The sequence below is a fragment of the Molothrus aeneus genome, chromosome 8 (assembly GCF_037042795.1).
Source record: "Molothrus aeneus isolate 106 chromosome 8, BPBGC_Maene_1.0, whole genome shotgun sequence".
Taxonomy (NCBI): Eukaryota; Metazoa; Chordata; class Aves; order Passeriformes; family Icteridae; genus Molothrus; species Molothrus aeneus.
Window position 1 is genome coordinate 1,377,952 of NC_089653.1, and position 19,167 is coordinate 1,397,118.

At 39.5% G+C, this 19,167-nt stretch overlaps 1 protein-coding gene across 1 annotated transcript in view; it reads left to right on the plus strand.

The window, feature by feature from the left end:
- The window catches only part of MYPN (myopalladin), a 47,302-nt gene extending 38,012 nt beyond the window's left edge, over positions 1–9,290 (plus strand). Inside the window, exons 15-19 of the mRNA XM_066554766.1 lie at positions 217–343; positions 2,578–2,785; positions 3,881–4,046; positions 6,257–6,390; positions 9,121–9,290. Coding sequence (XP_066410863.1) covers positions 217–343; positions 2,578–2,785; positions 3,881–4,046; positions 6,257–6,390; positions 9,121–9,290 — 805 coding nt within the window. The remainder of the gene's footprint in view (positions 1–216; positions 344–2,577; positions 2,786–3,880; positions 4,047–6,256; positions 6,391–9,120) is intronic.
- Positions 9,291–19,167: the final 9,877 nt, after the last annotated feature.

Sequence of the window (19,167 nt, forward strand, 5' to 3'; positions counted from 1 at the left end):
CTTGGGAATCTAAGGCTACTACATGATATAGTTAACTGGATAATCTTTCTAAATGGAAAATATGCAAGAATTAAATTACAATCAGCCTATTTCTTTCTGTCCTTTTATGTAACTCAAGCTATCTCTCCATCCTTTTCCTCAATTTCTTACTTTTTTTTAAGCATTAAGGACAAAAGATTGACTTCCAAACACACCCATGTGATTTTTGCTTTGCAGAACACGCCCCCGGGTGCCAGAGGGAGACAAAGAGGCAGTCCAAGAACGCTTTTTCAGGCCATACTTCCTGCAGGCTCCAGGGGACATGGTGGCACACGAAGGGAGACTCTGCAGGTTGGATTGTAAGGTATTATCTGGTTCTTCTGTTCACTCTCACTTTCCCTACCTCTGACATGTAGTGCTATGTGTTTTCATGTTCTTTAATGCATGCATGAACATTCCCCATTCAAAGTTTTAATGCTTCATTTTCAAAACTATTTCTTTATGCCATTGTCTCTGAGCTGATTCCAGGGATTTATTTTGAACAAATATTCTATGGGATGAAGAATACAGAAAACACAGCCCAGAAACAGAAGGCTCACTTGCAAGGTTGTCCAAATTACTAGATGTGTTCACTGTGTCCTTTACCAGTATGAACTCCAGAAGTTCTGCTCCATTACCAGACTCTTGAACATAATCCAGAATAGCACAAAACCATGAGAAAGAGAGGATGCAGCAAAGAAAGAGGATTGCTTTGTGTTCAAACAAATGTTGCCCATTGCATTGGACTGAATTACTGAAGATTAATACTCCCTGAAAAGAGGGAACTGAGCCTAGTTCATTTTATGCTTCCCCAGCATGCACAGAGGCAGAAACATCCCAATTTACTGATTGAAATCCTGGCATGAAAGAATTGTCAGAGGTTAGAGTACACAGAGTGAATATTGAACACCTTGAGGAGAATCATCTGCTCCAACCTATTCTGGAACCCCTCTATGTCCCTGCAGTGCAGCAAAGTGGCAGTGCTGACACTGACCCTGAGGAGGGGAGAAGCTCTGAGGCACAAGTTAATGCCCTGAAGATGAGCAAGACTCATTATACTTAATTTATGATGTAAAGTTTACAGGGAGCATGCCAAAGAATTTGGTTATTCCTAGCTCTGCTGTCCTTGTGAGCTGCAGAGCTTGTGAAGCCTTAAAGCAAGTCTGGCATTGCACAGACCTGGGAGAAAATAGTCCTCATTCAGACAAATTCCCTCTCTCTCTGCTTTGAAAAATGTTGTTTGGAAAGCAGTATTTTAGACATGAGTAAGTACTGCTCCCTATTGAAAAGGTTTTTAATATTACAATACAGTCTAATCCTTCAAAAAATACTTAATTTGTAGTGCTCTAAAGCATACAAGTTCAACACCTATGAAGTATTATATCATTCTTCATCAAATTTTACAAAATAAAAAGTAATTTATATAGAACTTTTTTCATCTCTGTTAAACTCTGTAGTATTTTACATTAAGGAATTCAATTTCTATTCAGTACCAAAAAAAGGAAAACTATCAGATTATTAAGAATCTTTTGTGAATCTCATATTCTCATTTCATATTTCAAACTGAGTTTCTTCCTTTCTGACTAAGAAAAATGTAGTTATTTAATGTATTTTTGAATCTCTTTACTTGTTTGTTTTCTGGGTTTCTCCCTTTCGGAAGCACTCAGCAGAGAAACAAAAACTGAGAAATAATTTTAGCAGAATCTAAAGAGTCTTTTGTGAATCTCATCTTCTAATTTCATATTTCTAACTAAGTTTCTTCCTTTTTGACTAAGAAAAATTTAGTTATTTAATGTATTTTAAAATATTTTTTTCTGGTTTGTTTTCTGGGTTTCTCCCTTTCGGAAGCACTCAGCAGAGAAACAAAAACTGAGAAATAATTTTAGCAGAATATAAAGAGTCTTTTGTGAATCTCATCTTCTAATTTCATATTTCTAAGTTTCTTCCTTTTTGACTAAGAAAAATTTAGTTATTTAATGTATTTTTGAATCTCTTTACTTGTTTGTTTTCTGGGTTTCTCCCTTTTGGAAGCACTCAGCAGAGAAACAAAAACTGAGAAATAATTTTAGGAGAATATAAAGAGTCTTTTGTGAATCTCATCTTCTAATTTCATATTTCTAACTAAGTTTCTTCCTTTCTGACTAAGAAAAATGAAGTTATTTAATGTATTTTTGAATCTCTTTACTTGTTTGTTTTCTGGGTTTCTCCCTTTCGGAAGCACTCAGCAGAGAAACAAAAACAAATAATTTTAGCAGAATATAAAGAGTCTTTTGTGAATCTCATCTTCTAATTTCATATTTCTAACTAAGTTTCTTCCTTTTTGACTAAGAAAAATTTAGTTATTTAATGTATTTTAAAATCTTTTTTCTGGTTTGTTTTCTGGGTTTCTCCCTTTCGGAAGCACTCAGCAGAGAAACAAAACCAGAAATAATTAAAAAAAATCTTTCTGGTCTAGATTTTGACATGATTCAGCTGGCATTTGTAAAAAGGCCTGGCTCTGGGTTTGCTAAGCTGTCTGTGCCAGTTGGACACAGTCTGGAGCTGTTCCCTGTCCCCCAGGTGAGTGGGCTGCCCACGCCGGAGCTGACGTGGCTCCTGAACGGCAAAGCCGTGCTCCCGGACAGCAGGCACAAGATGCTGGTCAGAGAGACGGGGGTGCACTCCCTGCTCATCGACCCCCTCTCCCAGAGTGATGCTGGGACCTACACCTGCCTTGCCACCAACAGAACAGGACAGAATTCATTCAGCCTGGAGCTCACTGTTGTAGGTAAGAAGCACTGCAAAACTCACCTCAGTGATTGTGCATTTCTTCAAACTTACCCTACATAGTTCCCTACAGACAATTATAGTTAATAGTTAATAAATAGTTAATGCACTAAGAGTAGGAAAATCCCACGGCTGTAGATACAGACATGTAATTTTTACCTATATATTTCCTTCCCCAGCTGATGAGAGAAATGTGTCATAGACAACTTTTATGAAAATTCCTTTCCTTAGGATTTTTCCTCCTGAGAAGCTGAGAGGCCTCAGGAACAAAATGCAAACAATGGTTATCTGCTGCTGTGGAATGCAACAGGTGCATCTGGGATTGGGCTCACGTGGTTGTTTCTAATGAATGGCCAATCACAGCCCAGCTGGCTCAGACAGAGAGTCCAAGCCATAAACCTTTGTTATCATTCTTTGCTATTCTATTCTTAGCCAGCCTTCTGATGAAACCTTTTCTTCTATTCTTTTAGTATAGTTTTAATGTAATATATACCATAAAATAATAAATCAGCCTTCTGAAACATGGAGTCAGATCCTTGTCTCTTCCCTCATCCAAGAACCCCTGTGAACACAGTCACAGAAATGTACCTGGTGCTCAGATGAGTGCACTCCTGTTACTAAGAGAGTGTTATAAGAGTTCTGCCTCATTATCACCCATCCTCACTTTCCCCCCAGAAAATGCTTAGGGTTTGAATTCATAATATATATGTTGAGGTATTCCAGATTTCAGCCCAAATTTTATTGATTTAAAATGTTTTTAAATAGAAAAAATTAATCTGAATATTGCTCTTTAATAAAGCCTTAAAATATGTGAGATATTGAAATGTATAGATCTGGCATTCATTTTCTGCAATGGTAGTATGTTTAGACTCATTAGACATGCATATATTCTTTTATGAACTTCAGTTCTGCCTATTATTTACTTTATGTTCCCTTACAGAGGTTATATCATGGCATTTCACTTCCCTTCCAACATCCCATTAAAAATTCACAACCTCTTTTGGTATCGCAAGAATAACTTTTAATTGTGTTCTCCCATACTGTTCAAAGAGAAACAAAGAATAAAATATCTGTTGTTGAATAATTCTCTTTCCAGCAAAGGAAGTCAAGAGAGCCCCCATGTTTCTGGAGAAGCTTCAGAACTGTGGTGTTCCAGAAGGCTACCCTGTCAGATTAGAGTGCAGAGTTGTGGGAATGCCACCTCCCATATTCTACTGGAAGAAGGACAATGAGACCATCCCATCAAACAGAGAGAGGATGAGGTACTGTGACACCCATGCCTGAATTTCCTGTGCCTGGACCAACTGCTTCCATGAAAAGTCTGTGCTGAGGACAGAGGCTGGTGCTGGGTAACAACTCCTTTCACCCACAGAAAGCTGTATAAACCTTGCTTCCCTGTTCTGTTTCCTTGGTTCAGAACAAAGGCACGATGCACCCCTGCCTCAGAGAGTGAGGACAGAGCCTGCAGGCCTGCCAGAGTGTATGGATCTCCTTAACAAACACACCCTGATACGGTATTTTAGTGCATTGCAGCACCTCATTCTTTCTAAGCTATGTTTTCCCAGTTTAGTTCCAGCTAGGTATGAATTCTAATTCAGAACAGTTTCAGTGCCCCAGAGCATGAGATAATAGAGAATTTTTCATGTCAAATAGAGAAACTTAACAAAGTTGGTCAAAAACAAAGGTAAAGCCTTTTATCCATGCTTATAAAATACAACAAAGTTCAGGTTCAGCTCTTGCCATCAAATGCAGCACTATTTTTTAATTTTTGCAAAAGAAGAGCTGATGAAATAATGTGCCTGGCTGTAATTAATGATAAATGAAGTGCTTTCTTTTTTAAGATTTCTACTTCAGCATCTATCTGATTTTTAGTATTTTATTTCTCTTGGTTCCAAGGAACAACTTGATGTAGTCACTGGATCTTTGAGATCAGCTTCAAGAAGTCCCATCCTTCCCACACACCCCTGCAGGCTCAGAGTGCAGCAAGCTGGCTCTGCAGCACACCTGCTAGGGATGGACACCAAGCACAAGGGAAGCATTCTTAGAAAACTCTTTTAGTGGTCACCCTGTCCCCACCCAGAGACACTCCAAAAACCCCACCTAACCCTGACCTTCTGCAGCCTACAGTCTATATGGTTTGGGCCCAGTCCTGTTTAATATTAATATCTTTATAATCTGGAGGAGGGAACTGAGTCTGCCATTAGCAATTTCATGGATTACACCATATAGATGTCCCCATTTCATAGGGATTGTTGTTCTACACACACACACACACACACACATTGTAGTTACTGGAAAATCAACAACTCTCCTAAAATGCCACATTTCCAATTGTTTCACAAAAGCTTAGAAAACAAATTTTGCTTCAGCTGAGCAGAGGAATGGCTAAGGGAAACCTCCCCCACCCCACAGTGCCAGGAGCAAGGCTAAAGGTTGTGACAGCTCTGCTATTCCAGCCAGCTGGGAGCAGAAACCCCAAAGGCTCCAGTGGCTGTGCACAGACCCAGGGCAGCACCGTCCCTCCTGTCCCTGTCCCACCTCACTGATTCCTGCCTGAAGCCAAGAGAGGCTTTTGTAGCACAACAAGGACACACAGCAGCTCCTACACTACTGCTCCCCAGCATAAGGTAAAGTGTCTAGTGCAGGGAACAAAGGGTGAAATGTTCTCTTTTTATTACAGCACAAAATGTCCTCTTGTCCTGCAAGCCTGTGGTTTCATTCCAGTTCATATGGAAACAAAATCTCAAATTTCAAAACATCCTGGAACTTCAAGTGTTTTGAAGTGCTCATCTCACTCCTCTTCCTTTATAATGAGAGAAACACTTGGCTTGATAAAAAGGACCAGCCTCAGCTTAGAGAGCAGAGGAGTCTCAGTTCTGTTATATCCTGCTGAAAAGTTTTTCCTGGAAATTGCAGCCACCAAGCCTTAGATCACTGGAGAGCAAAGGAAGTGGAGGGAACAATGAAGCAGGTTTCTTTCAGAATGTTGGCCAAACAAATCTTTCTGATTTTCCCACTTGGTCATTTTCTCATGGAAAAGGGTGCCCCAAGAAAGTTTCTGACTGGCTCTGGTTGCTGTTGTGAAAAATATCACAACTTTGTACAAGTGCTCTTGGTATTTTATGTTCTTGTTCCAGCTTCTGACGTAGGAAAAATACAGTATGATTGTGCAGCAGCTTTGCACAGGTTTAGCTCATTACCATTCAATTAATAATATTAACATATACAGAGTAACAACTCAGCTCCCACAGTCACACCATGGCTGTGCACAACTGAGAGGAGCCAGAACAGATCTGAGATTTCCTGATCATTGTTTGAGGCCATACAGAAAGCAAATCTATTGACTATAGACTGCTGCCTCTTTGGGAGTAGAGATGACAATATACCTGTCTCATAGTCAATATACATATTTTAAAATCTGAAAGCTGATGCGCTCTTGAGAAATACTAATTCCCAAAAACTTGTTTTCCAGCATGCATCAAGATACAACAGGGTATGTGTGCCTCCTGATCCAGCCTGCCAAGAAAGCAGACGCTGGCTGGTACACCTTGTCTGCAAAGAACGAAGCTGGCATTGTGTCCTGCACTGCTCGCCTGGACATCTATGGTACGTATGGGCTGGGAGAGAAGGGAGGAACACAGGGCCCAGCTGGCTCCTAGTGTGCCTTTGGCATGGCTAGGAATCAGTGTCACAGCATGGCCACAGCTTCAGAAGGCCCCAGAAGAGATCTAATGATACAGCTCAAGGGCCAAACCAGCCCTGCTGCACGGTGTAAAGGAGGGTAAGGACAAAAAGCCAAAGCAGAGGATTTGCACAATGTTCTCTATCCCCATTTTCCACCTCCCAGAATCCCTAGACACATGAGCATATATTTTCAAGTTGAACCTTAACTCTACTGCCTCTAACAAGCCTGTGCTACAGCTCTGACCGGGCAGAGCAATGAATTGCACCCAAGAAAGCAAATCCCTTCTTCCACAGAGCATGGGGGTGCACAACAAGCCTAACTGAGGGGGGCTACTTCACATCCAATACATTTGTCTAGGACTCAGAAGGCCCCAGCTCACCTCAAGAACTACAGCTCATCATTAATCTGTTATCTCTAAGCAGTATAATAAAACCAAAAGCATGTTCCACAAACTGGATTTTATATATATTTATATATATATATGTCTATATATATGTCTATATATATGTCTATGTATATATATATTCCACAAACTGGTTGAACTGGTTAGATTAGAACAGACCCTTAAAAAAACCCCAAAAACCCAAAGAGCCCATGTTTTCAAACTCATATTTCCATTTTGGTTTTTAAATCCCACCTATTAACCGAAGTGAGTCACCGGTGCATCTCTGTCAGCCTCCTGCCACCTTGTGGTGGTATGGGCAATAGTAATGGAAGGCTCAAGACAGGGCTAGGGGGAGGCTGATTTAAGAAAGGTGAAACAAAATTTAAAATTTCCTTAGGTATCTAAATGCTGAAAGACATAAATTTTTCAAATGAAGGATTCAAGGCACAAACAGGAAAAATACAGAAATCAAGAAATGCTTCCCAATTCCAGCCACATTTTCTACAATAAGCAACTCACACCCCAAAGCGAGTGATGGAAGTCATTTTTCTTTGTGCTATTTTGAATGGCTAGGGTCGAGAGATGGAAGGTGGGGTTTGATATTTGCAATTCTGCATGTAAAGAAAAATAATAATGAGTAAATAATGAGTTCAAGTAGAAACAAATTTGGCGCTGCAAGAAAGAAGGAGGCTCTTTTTAAAATATTTCCAGATAGGCTCAAAATTCAGCATGGAAAGACATTTCCTATCAATGCTTAACATGTAGGTTGTTGTCTCCCACACTAAAAACTTCAGAGCATAGGAGTCTGAACTTGACTTCCATTTTCATACCCTTTCATTTTAACTGCTGACAGGTATGTCTCTAATTTGAGTGCAGACCCATATGGATAAATTTTGGCAAGGATAATATAATGTTCCCTTGTCTGAAGTGTTTTAGGGATAACAACTACTAGGTATTATGTAATATAATATTTTAAAAAAATTTAGCAATATTTGTTCATATGGGAGCATGTAGAATTGTACTTTTAAATTACTGAATATGTGTCTTTGGAATACTGAATTTCTTTCAGTATTTAAAAAATTCTAGAAAACATGTCAGTAGTTGTAACTACTACATGGCAATAAAAACTGCAATCACTTCTTTGAAGAAAAGCCTTCCAGAGGATGAAGCAGAACAGAATCAGAGCCCTGGCCACTTTGTTCATCTCTGTTCATGCTATATATGTTTTTAGTTCTGATTGCAAGGGCTTTGGAGAAGGCTCCAAAGATTCAATCATTAAGTTCTGGACTTTGTGAAATCCATGCAAACATTGTCATGGAATTGAACAGGGATGAAATTTTATCTGTACACTTCAACAGAATTGCTGAACATACAAACAATGCCAATGACAACATTTGAAAGAACAGACCCTAACCCAGAGATCCCAACGCTGTGCTCTCCTCAGGGATGTGGGAAGAAACTTCCCAGCTGTGAAAAATGCCAATCATTTGTTTGTAAAATTTTAAAAGTTTAATAGTAATATAGTATTGATGAAATATAGTATAGAATGGAAATAATAATACAATTAGAGTAATAATAATTAGGACAATTTGAATTAGGACAATATGAGACAATAGAAACAAAGAGCTATGGAGAGTCCGGGTACCTTTTCTGGGCAGGACAGGCCTGAAAAAGGAGCCACTTTAACAGAGGATGAACCCTTAAAAACAACAGCCTGTTGCATATTCACACACCTCATCCATGATGCATAAATTCCATTCAAACCCAGGATTCTGTCTGGGCAGTGTCAGCTTCTTCCTCCTAATCCTAAGGCGCCTTCGATCCTTAGCCAGGCAGGAAGAAGTCAGCTTCTTCTGATAAAAGAGCAATAAATTCTCTTTCTCTGAAAGATTGAGGTGTCCTGTGGCTGCTATCTGCTGTGAGTACCTCATACATTTCTTTAAAAAAGTATCCCACATACATAGGTCCCGTTTTAACTACAAAAGTTACCTTTTAACTACAAAACTACATTTATTAAATGTATCTATTATATATCTATTAAATATATCTTTATTTCATATTTTTATATATTTATATATATATATACCTATATATTCTACATCTATGAAAACGTTAATACAGCACTGCTAATCAATACAACCTAACACATACAGTAAAGATCTGCCTAGAGGCACATCATATGCACTTTGTGTGTGGATTGATGTGCACTGTTTCCCTGTGAGCAGAGCAGGGGTCTCAGGAGCCCGTTGTGTTTGTGTTGCTGCAGCTCAGTGGCACCGGCAGATCCCACAGGCTGTGAAGCTGCGGCCCGGGGGCAGCCGCTACTCCAACCTCAGCAGCCAAGGCCTCGACACCTTCTCTGCCTTCCCAGCTCCCGAGAGCCCCGTGCTGTTCTCATCCCCCAGCCAAAAGCTGGTGGAGAGTGAAGAACTTTGAAAAACAAACACTCGTTCCAGCTGCACCTGCGGAGATACTCAGAACTGTGAAAAACTAAACAATAAAAACAGAAGAGGTACAACTCACCATGCTCAAGGTTTACAAGCAACTTGTTTGTAATTAAGTGTTCTGCTGCTGCAAATGCTGCGAGTAACATATGGTACAAGACTTTTGCATATGATTTTAATGCAGGATAATTGTGGTATGGAGTGTTGTGCAATAAATTCAGTACTGTGTAGTTTGCTAAGAATTACATAGTAAACATAGTTTTCAGCACCTAAAAGCCAATACCACTTTTACTTCTTGAATTAGAGCTACTGCATTGTAGCTGCCATGGTAAGGATTGGTGATGATTAGCTGGAATATTGCCAGTGAAAACACTGACATTACAGTAACCCCAATCCTGAATGAGGGTAAACAACAAGACTTTGAATGTAACTTAAAGAAACATGCCAAATAATCACAAAGCACAAGTTAAATAGAAAAGATGTAACTCATTTTTATATATTATTATTATGCCAGCCTATTCTAGAATTTTTGAACTCCAGACTAGGTAAATATAGCATTTCATGTAGGTACAGCTGTATACCCTGAATATTTATATCTGTGTGTGTGTGTACTCTATGAACTGTGTATTCTTGGTGTAAGGGTTCATAAAATAAGGTACAAGGCATGTGCATAAGGCACATAGGAAATGGAAATTCCTCTTGTCTGAAGCATGTTCTCTTGAGCCCAAAGCTGAAACTATTTACCAGATGTGCTTCATACTTTTTTCTTTACCACGTTAGTGATCCTCTGACTTTAACATGGATGATACCAAACTTGTCACTTCATGGCTTTTAATTATCAGTCTCTTTTTCCTAATTTTTAATGTGCATCAACCATCTAGCTGATTTTATAGCTAAATGGAAAGGAAGAGTGACCTGGTAAATTTTCACCACCATTTAGGAAATGATCACAAGTGTGGTGTCTAATAGGAAGACAAAAAAATCTGTTAATATACAAAAGTTAAGAAGTTAAGCAACAATTATATGCAAAAAGCTAAAAAAACCCCAACAGTAGTAATAAATAAGGCAAATGATTGAAAGATCAACAGAATGTATTAACTGACAACACTTAATGATTGATTTTAAATATTTGGCATCTACATAATTACATCAATACCCCCAGCTGTTACAATCTGTGAATGTTTAAGATGTTTTCCTGCATCTTTAAATTACTGCTAACCCTCTCTCTAGACATTGGTTTCAAGCACTTCTTACTGACTGCTTTCAACATGGCTGCAGAATGCCACAAAGTCATGATCAAAGTCACAGAGATGGAAAAAAATTTAACAGATACTTTCATTTTAGACTATGTTTGGGGATTCTTCAAATTTAAAATTTTAATTTTAAAAAACTCCATATGCAAAGAAAACAATGAGGAGTTATGTTAAGAGCAAAATAATATTGGATATAGCCAGAGACTGAGAAAGAGAATGTCTTTCACTGAGCTTCCCACAAATAGAGCTTCTGTTGTTCCTAACTGTTGATTCCCTCAGGATTTAGAGGAAGTGAATTTCTTGTGTTGTTTTACTTCCCACCTGAGTGAACACCATAAAACAAAACCATCATTATAACTCTCATACTTTTGTTAGGAATCTCAGGCAACTCAAGCCAGACTGGACAGACCAAAAAGCTAAAACCCAGTCTTATCCTAAGGGTTAAAACAAGGTACAGGGGTTTCCAAGGGAACGCAGATGTTGCCCACATTGTACCTCTTCCCTGGCAAACAAAATAAGACTCATGGCTATTGAAAGTGATGCATTGAGTTAAGTGACTTCAGTAATGAGATGCAGAACTTAAGACATTCTGTGGGTCTGATTTTCTAGGATAGAGAATCTACTGCTCCTGTTTCCTTCACTGGGTTCTTAGAATGGCTTAAGGATTCCAAAACTACACCCAAAATTTCAAGTTTCCCACATTAGTTACTACTCTTGGAAAAATAATCCAAGAAAAGTTATTGGAATTTGCTTGCTTAATTCAGTGCTGTTGGGAAATGGAAAAGTAGGAAATTAACACACAAAAGATCAAACTAACATCTACAGCCCTGGTCCTCCCATCATTTCACAAACCAGAGAGCAGGTTTTGAGCTCAGGTACTCCAGGTTGTATACTGGCCATCAGGCTTTACCCCTCAGCACAAGCTTAGCCAAGAGATTGCCTGCTTGGAAGTCTCCTGTGGCCCCTTTTGGCTGACACTGAGGGCTTGGACCAGATGACCCCCTGAGCTTTTTACAGACCTAAATCACTCTGCACTTCCTACATTATTTTATTTTCCACTGCCTGTCTAGATATCCCACCTGGATTAAGTTACCTGGCAGCTGAGTAGAAACTAAGAATCCAAGCAAGCACAAACTTTTCCTTTTTGCTGGGCTCTAACCCATTAGGCAAGGCCAGCTACAAGAGTTCTCACACAGTGTAGTAGAAAGGAATGCTGGTACTCCCCACTGGAAGTACCTGGGTACCAGTGCTGGAATCATACTGATCAGTGTTACTGACAGAGCAGTGGTTCTCTCAGACATCACACCCAAAAACTCAATGCAAATTCAAAGCCAAAGTGCACAGTGCAAACATGCAAACTATCTCTCTTCACCTTTTCTCTGCAATGCCAGAGGAGTATCCCCAAACTCTCATCATAATGGTCAGCATGTCAGCTCAGTTTATAATGTGGTAAAATGCTTCTTAAAATGTCCATTCAGTTCTTTGGAAGTAGGAGGACAAGAAGCTGAAAGACTTTTCCCAAAGATGTGTGTAAGAAGGATTAACCCTTAGTCATTCAAGAAGGAGCCCAAGAAATCTCAGTGAAAGTCATGCTACTGAAGGTAGATCACCAAAAATGTGTTAGCTGAACTATAATATTCTCTCCTGAACAGCATGTCCTAGCAAAAAGATCAAAACCCTTCACATTTTCCTTCAAAATTCAGAAGTCAGCAGTTTCAATTCCTTTCAGTAGCTCAGATGAAAACCAGCTCATCCTCTGGTCCCAAATGGTCTGGAGGTGTTACATTTTCTTCCCTAAATAAACGCTACAGGACATTTCCCCCCTGTGTGTGCTGAGCCCATGCAGAGAGCCTGCAAAGGCAGCTGTGGGAATGGATGTCAGTGCTGTTGGACAAGTGCTATTGATGTGCTCATCACAAGGAAGAACTTGCAAGAAAACAACACCAAAATTATGTTTGTGTTGTTAAGTGGTGGAAAAGACAAGGGGAAAAGGCCTGTGGAAGGGAAGGACAGCAGGACACTCCTGTGTTGTCACAGGATGTGCTAGAGGCACTCTGCTCCCTCCTGAACAACCTGGCTGCTCTTCACTGATAACCACTTCACACCAACACAGCTTTTCATTCTCTTACTCAGGGCAGGCTACTGCAGCAACAAAACTTCATGTTACACCTTCCCCTGAAACCACTGTTAGTTCTTAACTTCCAAAATGCATGAAACCACCCCAGTGTGGAGCACAATGCTGTGTAAGTGTGATGCAGAAATGCTCATGTTTGGAACCTCTCTAGTGTTCACTGATTGACAATCTTGTAGGTTTATTTGGTTTCCCATTTCCTGCTAGTCCTGGTTTGGTGTACAACCAAACAAAGACACAATATATTGCACGCTAGAGCAGAAATGACATCTTTTGTGTTGCAATTCTAGATTTCAAAAAGTTTTCTTCCTGCTTTAAACTTTTGGTCCAGACTGATGCAAAGCCAGCCTAGAGCAGCATTACAGATGGGGCTGCACTGATATCATTGGACCTCCTGCCTTAAAACCACTGGACTGAGTTCCACATGGAAGGTGGAGCAACCCTTCTGAATGCCTCCCATCTGCTAACATGAGGAGATGAGAGCACACACTGCAAAAAGGAAAGTCTGCAGTTTGCATCTCAATGTGTAAACAACTCCAGTCCCAACTGTTTACAGCAATTGTAGGTACTTCAACCAATAAATCTGGAATACAGATTCATTTAAGAACTGTGTTCTCCATGCTACCAGGTTTAAGAGCACTAGTTTCTGAAAAATGTCTTTACAAAACCTAATGAAATATTTATACTGTTAATACTGGAGAAGTGATTCACTGAAAATTGCCTCATTATTTCCAATACAAAAATGTTCACTTTGAGCCTTAACATTCTAAGTTAATATTTCTTCTTGATTAAAGTTGATATTTTTAATTTTTTTTCCGAAGTCATTCTCACTGGGAAGAAAAATGCTCACGTCAGTTTTATAGTATATTTTAACTGCACATGAAAAAAACCACCTGACTGTTCAGTAATGTATTTCCCTTCATCTCACTTAAATAAATGCTTCAGAGTTGTGTACACGACTGTGTCTTTCACATGCTCAAATAATTGTGAAAATGTGCAACAATGCCAGAAGTTTTCTCAGAACTTTGCTGTGACAGCTGATTAATGAAATCAGACTACATTATTTAGAAGAAAATCATAAATATTGTCAAGTTATATACTAGCCATGCTTCTAGCAGGTAGCTGTGAAATAAAGTTGTTGCTTTTTTAAACAATTCTTGGTATCAGTTCTCCTGTGGAATTTTCCATCACTCAGGGTCACCAATTGTGATGGTGTTCACAGGGCTCCCAGGATGAGGGAAGAGATGAGAATCTTGACTCCATGTTTCAGAAGACTGAAATATATTTTATGGTAGATATTATATTAAAACTATACTAAAAGAAAAGAAGAAAGGATTTCATCAGAAACCTTGGAAGGAAAGGAATGGAATGATAACAAAAGCTCGTGACTCTCAGAGAGTCCAAGCTGACTGTGATTGGCCATTAATTAGAAACAACCACATGAGACCAATCCCAGATGCACCTGTTGCATTCCACAGCAGCAGATAATCATTGTTTTTGTTTTCCTATGAGGCCTCTCAGCTTCTCAGGAGAAAAATCCCTGGCAAAGGGATTTTTCAGAAAATATCATGGCTACATACTCCTCCCTGCAGCCTGCCATAGCTGAGCTCCACGGTGTCTCAGGCATTCATTCAGAGTCAAAGGAAACGTTCTTAAAACCATTTTAGCTCAGCTACATGTGTTGAAGTGGCTCCTTCACATTTTATCATTTCCTCTGAGCAGCAAAAGTTGCTTCTATTAATGCCTTTATACTTCCACTCTGTATATATATATACATACACACACACACACACACACACACATATATATATATAGTCCACTAAAAGGACTATATTTATTGCATAATCAAAAGAAATCTTGGGCCATATGTGTGTGAATTTAAGTGGAGTTCTCCATTTATGCCAGTGGGAGTTCTGTTCAGAAACTGCCCATCCTTTATGATCACACAGTCTGTTAGTTACAGGAAACACAGTTTTGTACAGAAATGGAAGAACACTGAAGACAATCTGAAATGTTAGAAAATAATATTACTATGCACCCCAGGCTGCAGGAAGCCAGTCAAAAATTAACTTCTTATTCCTTGGAGTTACATATGCAGACACTTCCAGCAAATTTTGTAAGATATATTTTGCATGCTGCTAATTTCTGTACAAATGAAAACTGAACTCCAAATTAGAAAAAAAAAATTAGTAGACAATATGAAAATGTACTCTTTAGTAGAGAGACATTTAAATATTATACATGGGGTTGGTTAGGGGCTTTGAAGCCAAGTTTGCTTGACATGTAATTAAAGTTTAAAATATAGAGAATTTTTGGGAAGTTCAAAAGTACCAGATGGAATCAATGGTTTTTTAAGATATCTGTGTAGAGGAAACACTGGACTGCTTCTTCCATGAATAAAATGTCTTCATCCTCAGTGCACTTGGCTTTTTCCCCTGGCTATTTTGTAGAAGAGCTGAACATACTTAGAGCAAAAAGCAGCTCTTCTGTGAAGTATTTTAAAACTCTGGATAAATTTCACTCCTGAACTACAAAGAACCATCTCCATATTCCTTAGCTCAAATAGCTGGAATCCCAAGAGTAAGGGTACCTATGTTAACGCAAAAGCTTCCTTTGGCAAATCAATTCCTTTGGCCTGGAAATAGAACTTTTTAAAAGTTTGTTCCTAGTGAATCCCATCACAGGAGGGACTTCCACAAAGATTTCACATGGAAAGTTTTACTTCACAATAGAGAGGGAGGGAGCCAAATATTGAACTACCTAATGGTACTCATGCTTCCCCCCAGGAGGAAGCTGCACTGGCATTGACTTTACAAATGTAGAGCTGAGGTCAGGGACATTTTTACTTTCAAGAATGGGTACTGCAGCACCATTTCAGAATTCCAGTCAAAAACTGACACTTGCCCTGTGTGTATGTATAGTACAAGATGGACTGTGCACTAAATATCTCATAAATGGTGAGATGGAAGACAGAAGCCTAAAATTTTGGGATGAATGGAAGTTGAAAGGCATGCTGATGATGAGGAAGAAAGCACTGAGGTTTTATTACTAACACACATTTTGGGAATGTTCTACCCTGATTCTGCTTTTAGCCACTGCTAAGTGACAGCAGTTAAAATGCCACTCTAGTTCCAAGCTCAAAAATAACTCTGGGCATGTCAAAACAGGGTGATGTGATTGAAGAATCACAGAAGCACAGTACCTGTAGCTTCTAATAGAAAACCCTGCACAAAGTCCTTTCAGAAAAATAGAGGGTAATTTCCCACAAATAGTTCATTAGAATTTCACACTGAGTTTCAACAGTGAAACACATATCTGTACAATATGCAAGAAACATTAAATGAAGCAAGCATTTGTCATCCCCAAAGCTCCCCCAGTAATGTGGTTCTACAATTACAGTGATAATTGGGCAGATGGACCTGATGTACTACTGATACTACAAACAAAAGTACTTCAGGTTTGCACTGCACTGTTCAGTGGGACAAAGATTTATGAGCAGACAAAACTCAGCCTCTAAGAATACACCAAGCTCTGAGCATCTAAGCTTTGGCTTCTTTGAAGGCCTAACAGAAGCCATAATTATTTAAGGGGACGGGGCATGAAATGCCCACACCAGCAAAGTCCAGTACAGAAGGTGGCTCAGAGCCATTACGTGACCAGCATCAAAAAGTCAGTGGGGAACAAATATTTGGGAGCAATAATCAAACCCAAGTCAAAGTGTCAAGTTTACATTTCACAAATGTCACTAAAGTATTTGTAAAGGAAAGCTATTAAAGGTAATCGATGAGTTACTGAATAGTTGTTGTGTTTGAGAAGTCCCATCCAGCATGGACATTATCTGCTTTTCAAACTGCACTCAGACAGAACTTTTAATGATCAAACTTTCCCATCACCTCAACTCACTCCCCAAAAGGCTTTGACAGATAATCAATGGACAGACAGCTGTCTGTGCACGACACAGAATTTACTCTGCTGCCTCCACTACTACACTGAACTGGAAATCCCAACTTCCACACTGCACCCTCCCAAGGAACAAAACCAGTACAGCATTAGATAAAATCACAAATTTCCCAGCAGCCATATTACTAATTATAAATAAAGGTATCAATAAACATTCAGGTCCCGTTAGCACAACAAAATCTAAGAGAATGGGGATTACAGGGGATTATAACCTTAACCATGCTGATCAGAAGCAGAGATTGATATCATCACCTGATTCACTACCTACATACTGCACTGAAGTGCTTTGCAGTTCAATTCTTCAATTTCAATTCTTACTAACTTTTGGTAACATGAGCCCAGATGTTTTATGGTTTGTGTTGATTTGTTCCTCTTTATGAGAGTTTATTACCCTTTAATCATTCCCTCCATACAAATCCATTATTTTTTTAACTATATCATCATATGCAGCAGAAAAATAAATACAATGCTGCATAGAAGAAACAAAATTGGAAGAGAAATGGCTGTTAAGTACTTTTACCTGAATGACTGCAATGTCATGTCCCACAAAAACAAATCATATGTCAGTAGCACAGAAGCATCAGTCATGTTCTTGCACCCTATTCTGGCATTTATCCTTTTGTACTGTATTCCCCTTGCCACCTCAGCTTTAGGCAATCTTTCACCAATCCAAGCTTTCTATGTTATATAATCACATGACTTATTTGCATCCAATTCCTGTTCCAGTATGGAAAACCCACTGCTGTTAGCAGGGCAGGGGAGACTTTCTGCCTGAAGTTTACAGCTAATACTTTAGGGTAAAATAGCATATAATTTAATTCAGAATTGTATTCGTTGTTATGTTACATACATAAACTTGCCACTTAATGGTAAGTAATATTCACACAGTATTGACTATATGATGGACAACAATTAATTCTACTGTCTGAATAACATGACTTCATATCTCTGAGGCTGAATCCACTTTCAGCTTGCTGATAAAGATCTAATGCAATTCACAGGAAGCATGGCCCACATTTTAATAATTAACACTATTCATTACCTTTCAAGAGGCTAAATACACATTAAAAACCCATTCCTGAATGGCAGTGTTTAAAGCAGAGAGCTGCTCAGAATGCACAGTGTGTTTAAGGCAGCCTGAAAGCCATCCTCCATGGCAGAGAGCATCCAGCTGGCAGGGCAGGAAAGGCAGGAGCAAGGACAGCACAGGGAGGGCAGGACCCTGCCCTGAACTGCTCCTGCAGCACAGCCCCTCTCCCCCAAACACGGCTTAGTTCCTATTCATGCCTTTGTTCTTCTCTGAAAGCTGCTTAATTGTCGAAAATAACTCCTATCAAAGCTATTCTTTTGTCATTTGAAAGAATCCTAAAATATAAGACATGGCAGCAGCCAGCAGGGAACCCACCAGCCTTCCCTACTGGAAATCCACCACCAGCTGTTGAGGGCAGTGTGACCGTGTTCACAGGGGTCCAAGGATGAGGGAAGAGATGAGGATCTGACTCCATGTTTCAGAAGGCTGATTCATTATTTTATGATATATATTGTATTAAAACTATACTAAAAGAATAGAAGAAAGGATTTCATCAGAAGGCTGGCTAAGAATAGAAAAGGAATGGAATGAATAACAAAGGCTGTGTCTGGGACAGAGAGTCTGAGCCAGCTGACTGTGATTGGCCATTCACTAGAAACAACCACATGAGCCCAATCCCAGATGCACCTGTTGCATTCCACAGCAGCAGATAACCATTGGTTACATTTTTTCCTGAGGCCTCTCAGCTTCTCAGGAGAAAAAATCCTAAGGAAAGGATTTTCATAAAATGTGTCTGTGACAGGGCAGCAGCTCGTTTTCCCCTTCCCTCTCCGGGCTAACCCAGGGAGGGCTTTTCTCTGCACTCTCCCCTCAGCAGCAGCAGCAGCAGCAGCCTCCTTCAGCTCCCCCCTCTGCTGCCACCACAGCAGGCACTGACAGCTGAGCTGCTGCAGCCTCTGCACCCTGCTACAAACACGTCTGCTTCCCCAGCCATCCTCTCTCTCCTCATTTCTTCATATTCCCAACCTCCTTTCTTCTTCTGCCTTTTCTCCCCAGGCTCCTCTATCCCCCGCAAGTGAAAGCAGCAAGTAAACAAAAGGCCATTCAGCACATCACCAGGGCTGAAAAGAACTCAACTCCTCTACAAAAATGCTCCATAAATTCTTCCCCAAATTCGTACATAAAATACACTCCTTACTGTAACTGGGGAGAAAATATCATTTGCTGGTTGTTTCTTCAGCACATTAAACTGCCAGGATTATGACAGAAGTAGTGAAACATTTGGGGTAGAAAATCCACTAGTAATTCCTAGGGTAGGAATTTCAGATATTTGGAGAGGACGTAGTATATAAAACACTTTATTTAAGATTTACAAAATCTGTTATTGTTTCCAGATAACATAAGGTTAAAAAATAAAATCCCATCATTTAAAGCCTACAAAAATCTAGAAGCTTAGATTATTTTCACACAAGCATTCTCATTTATAGTATACAAT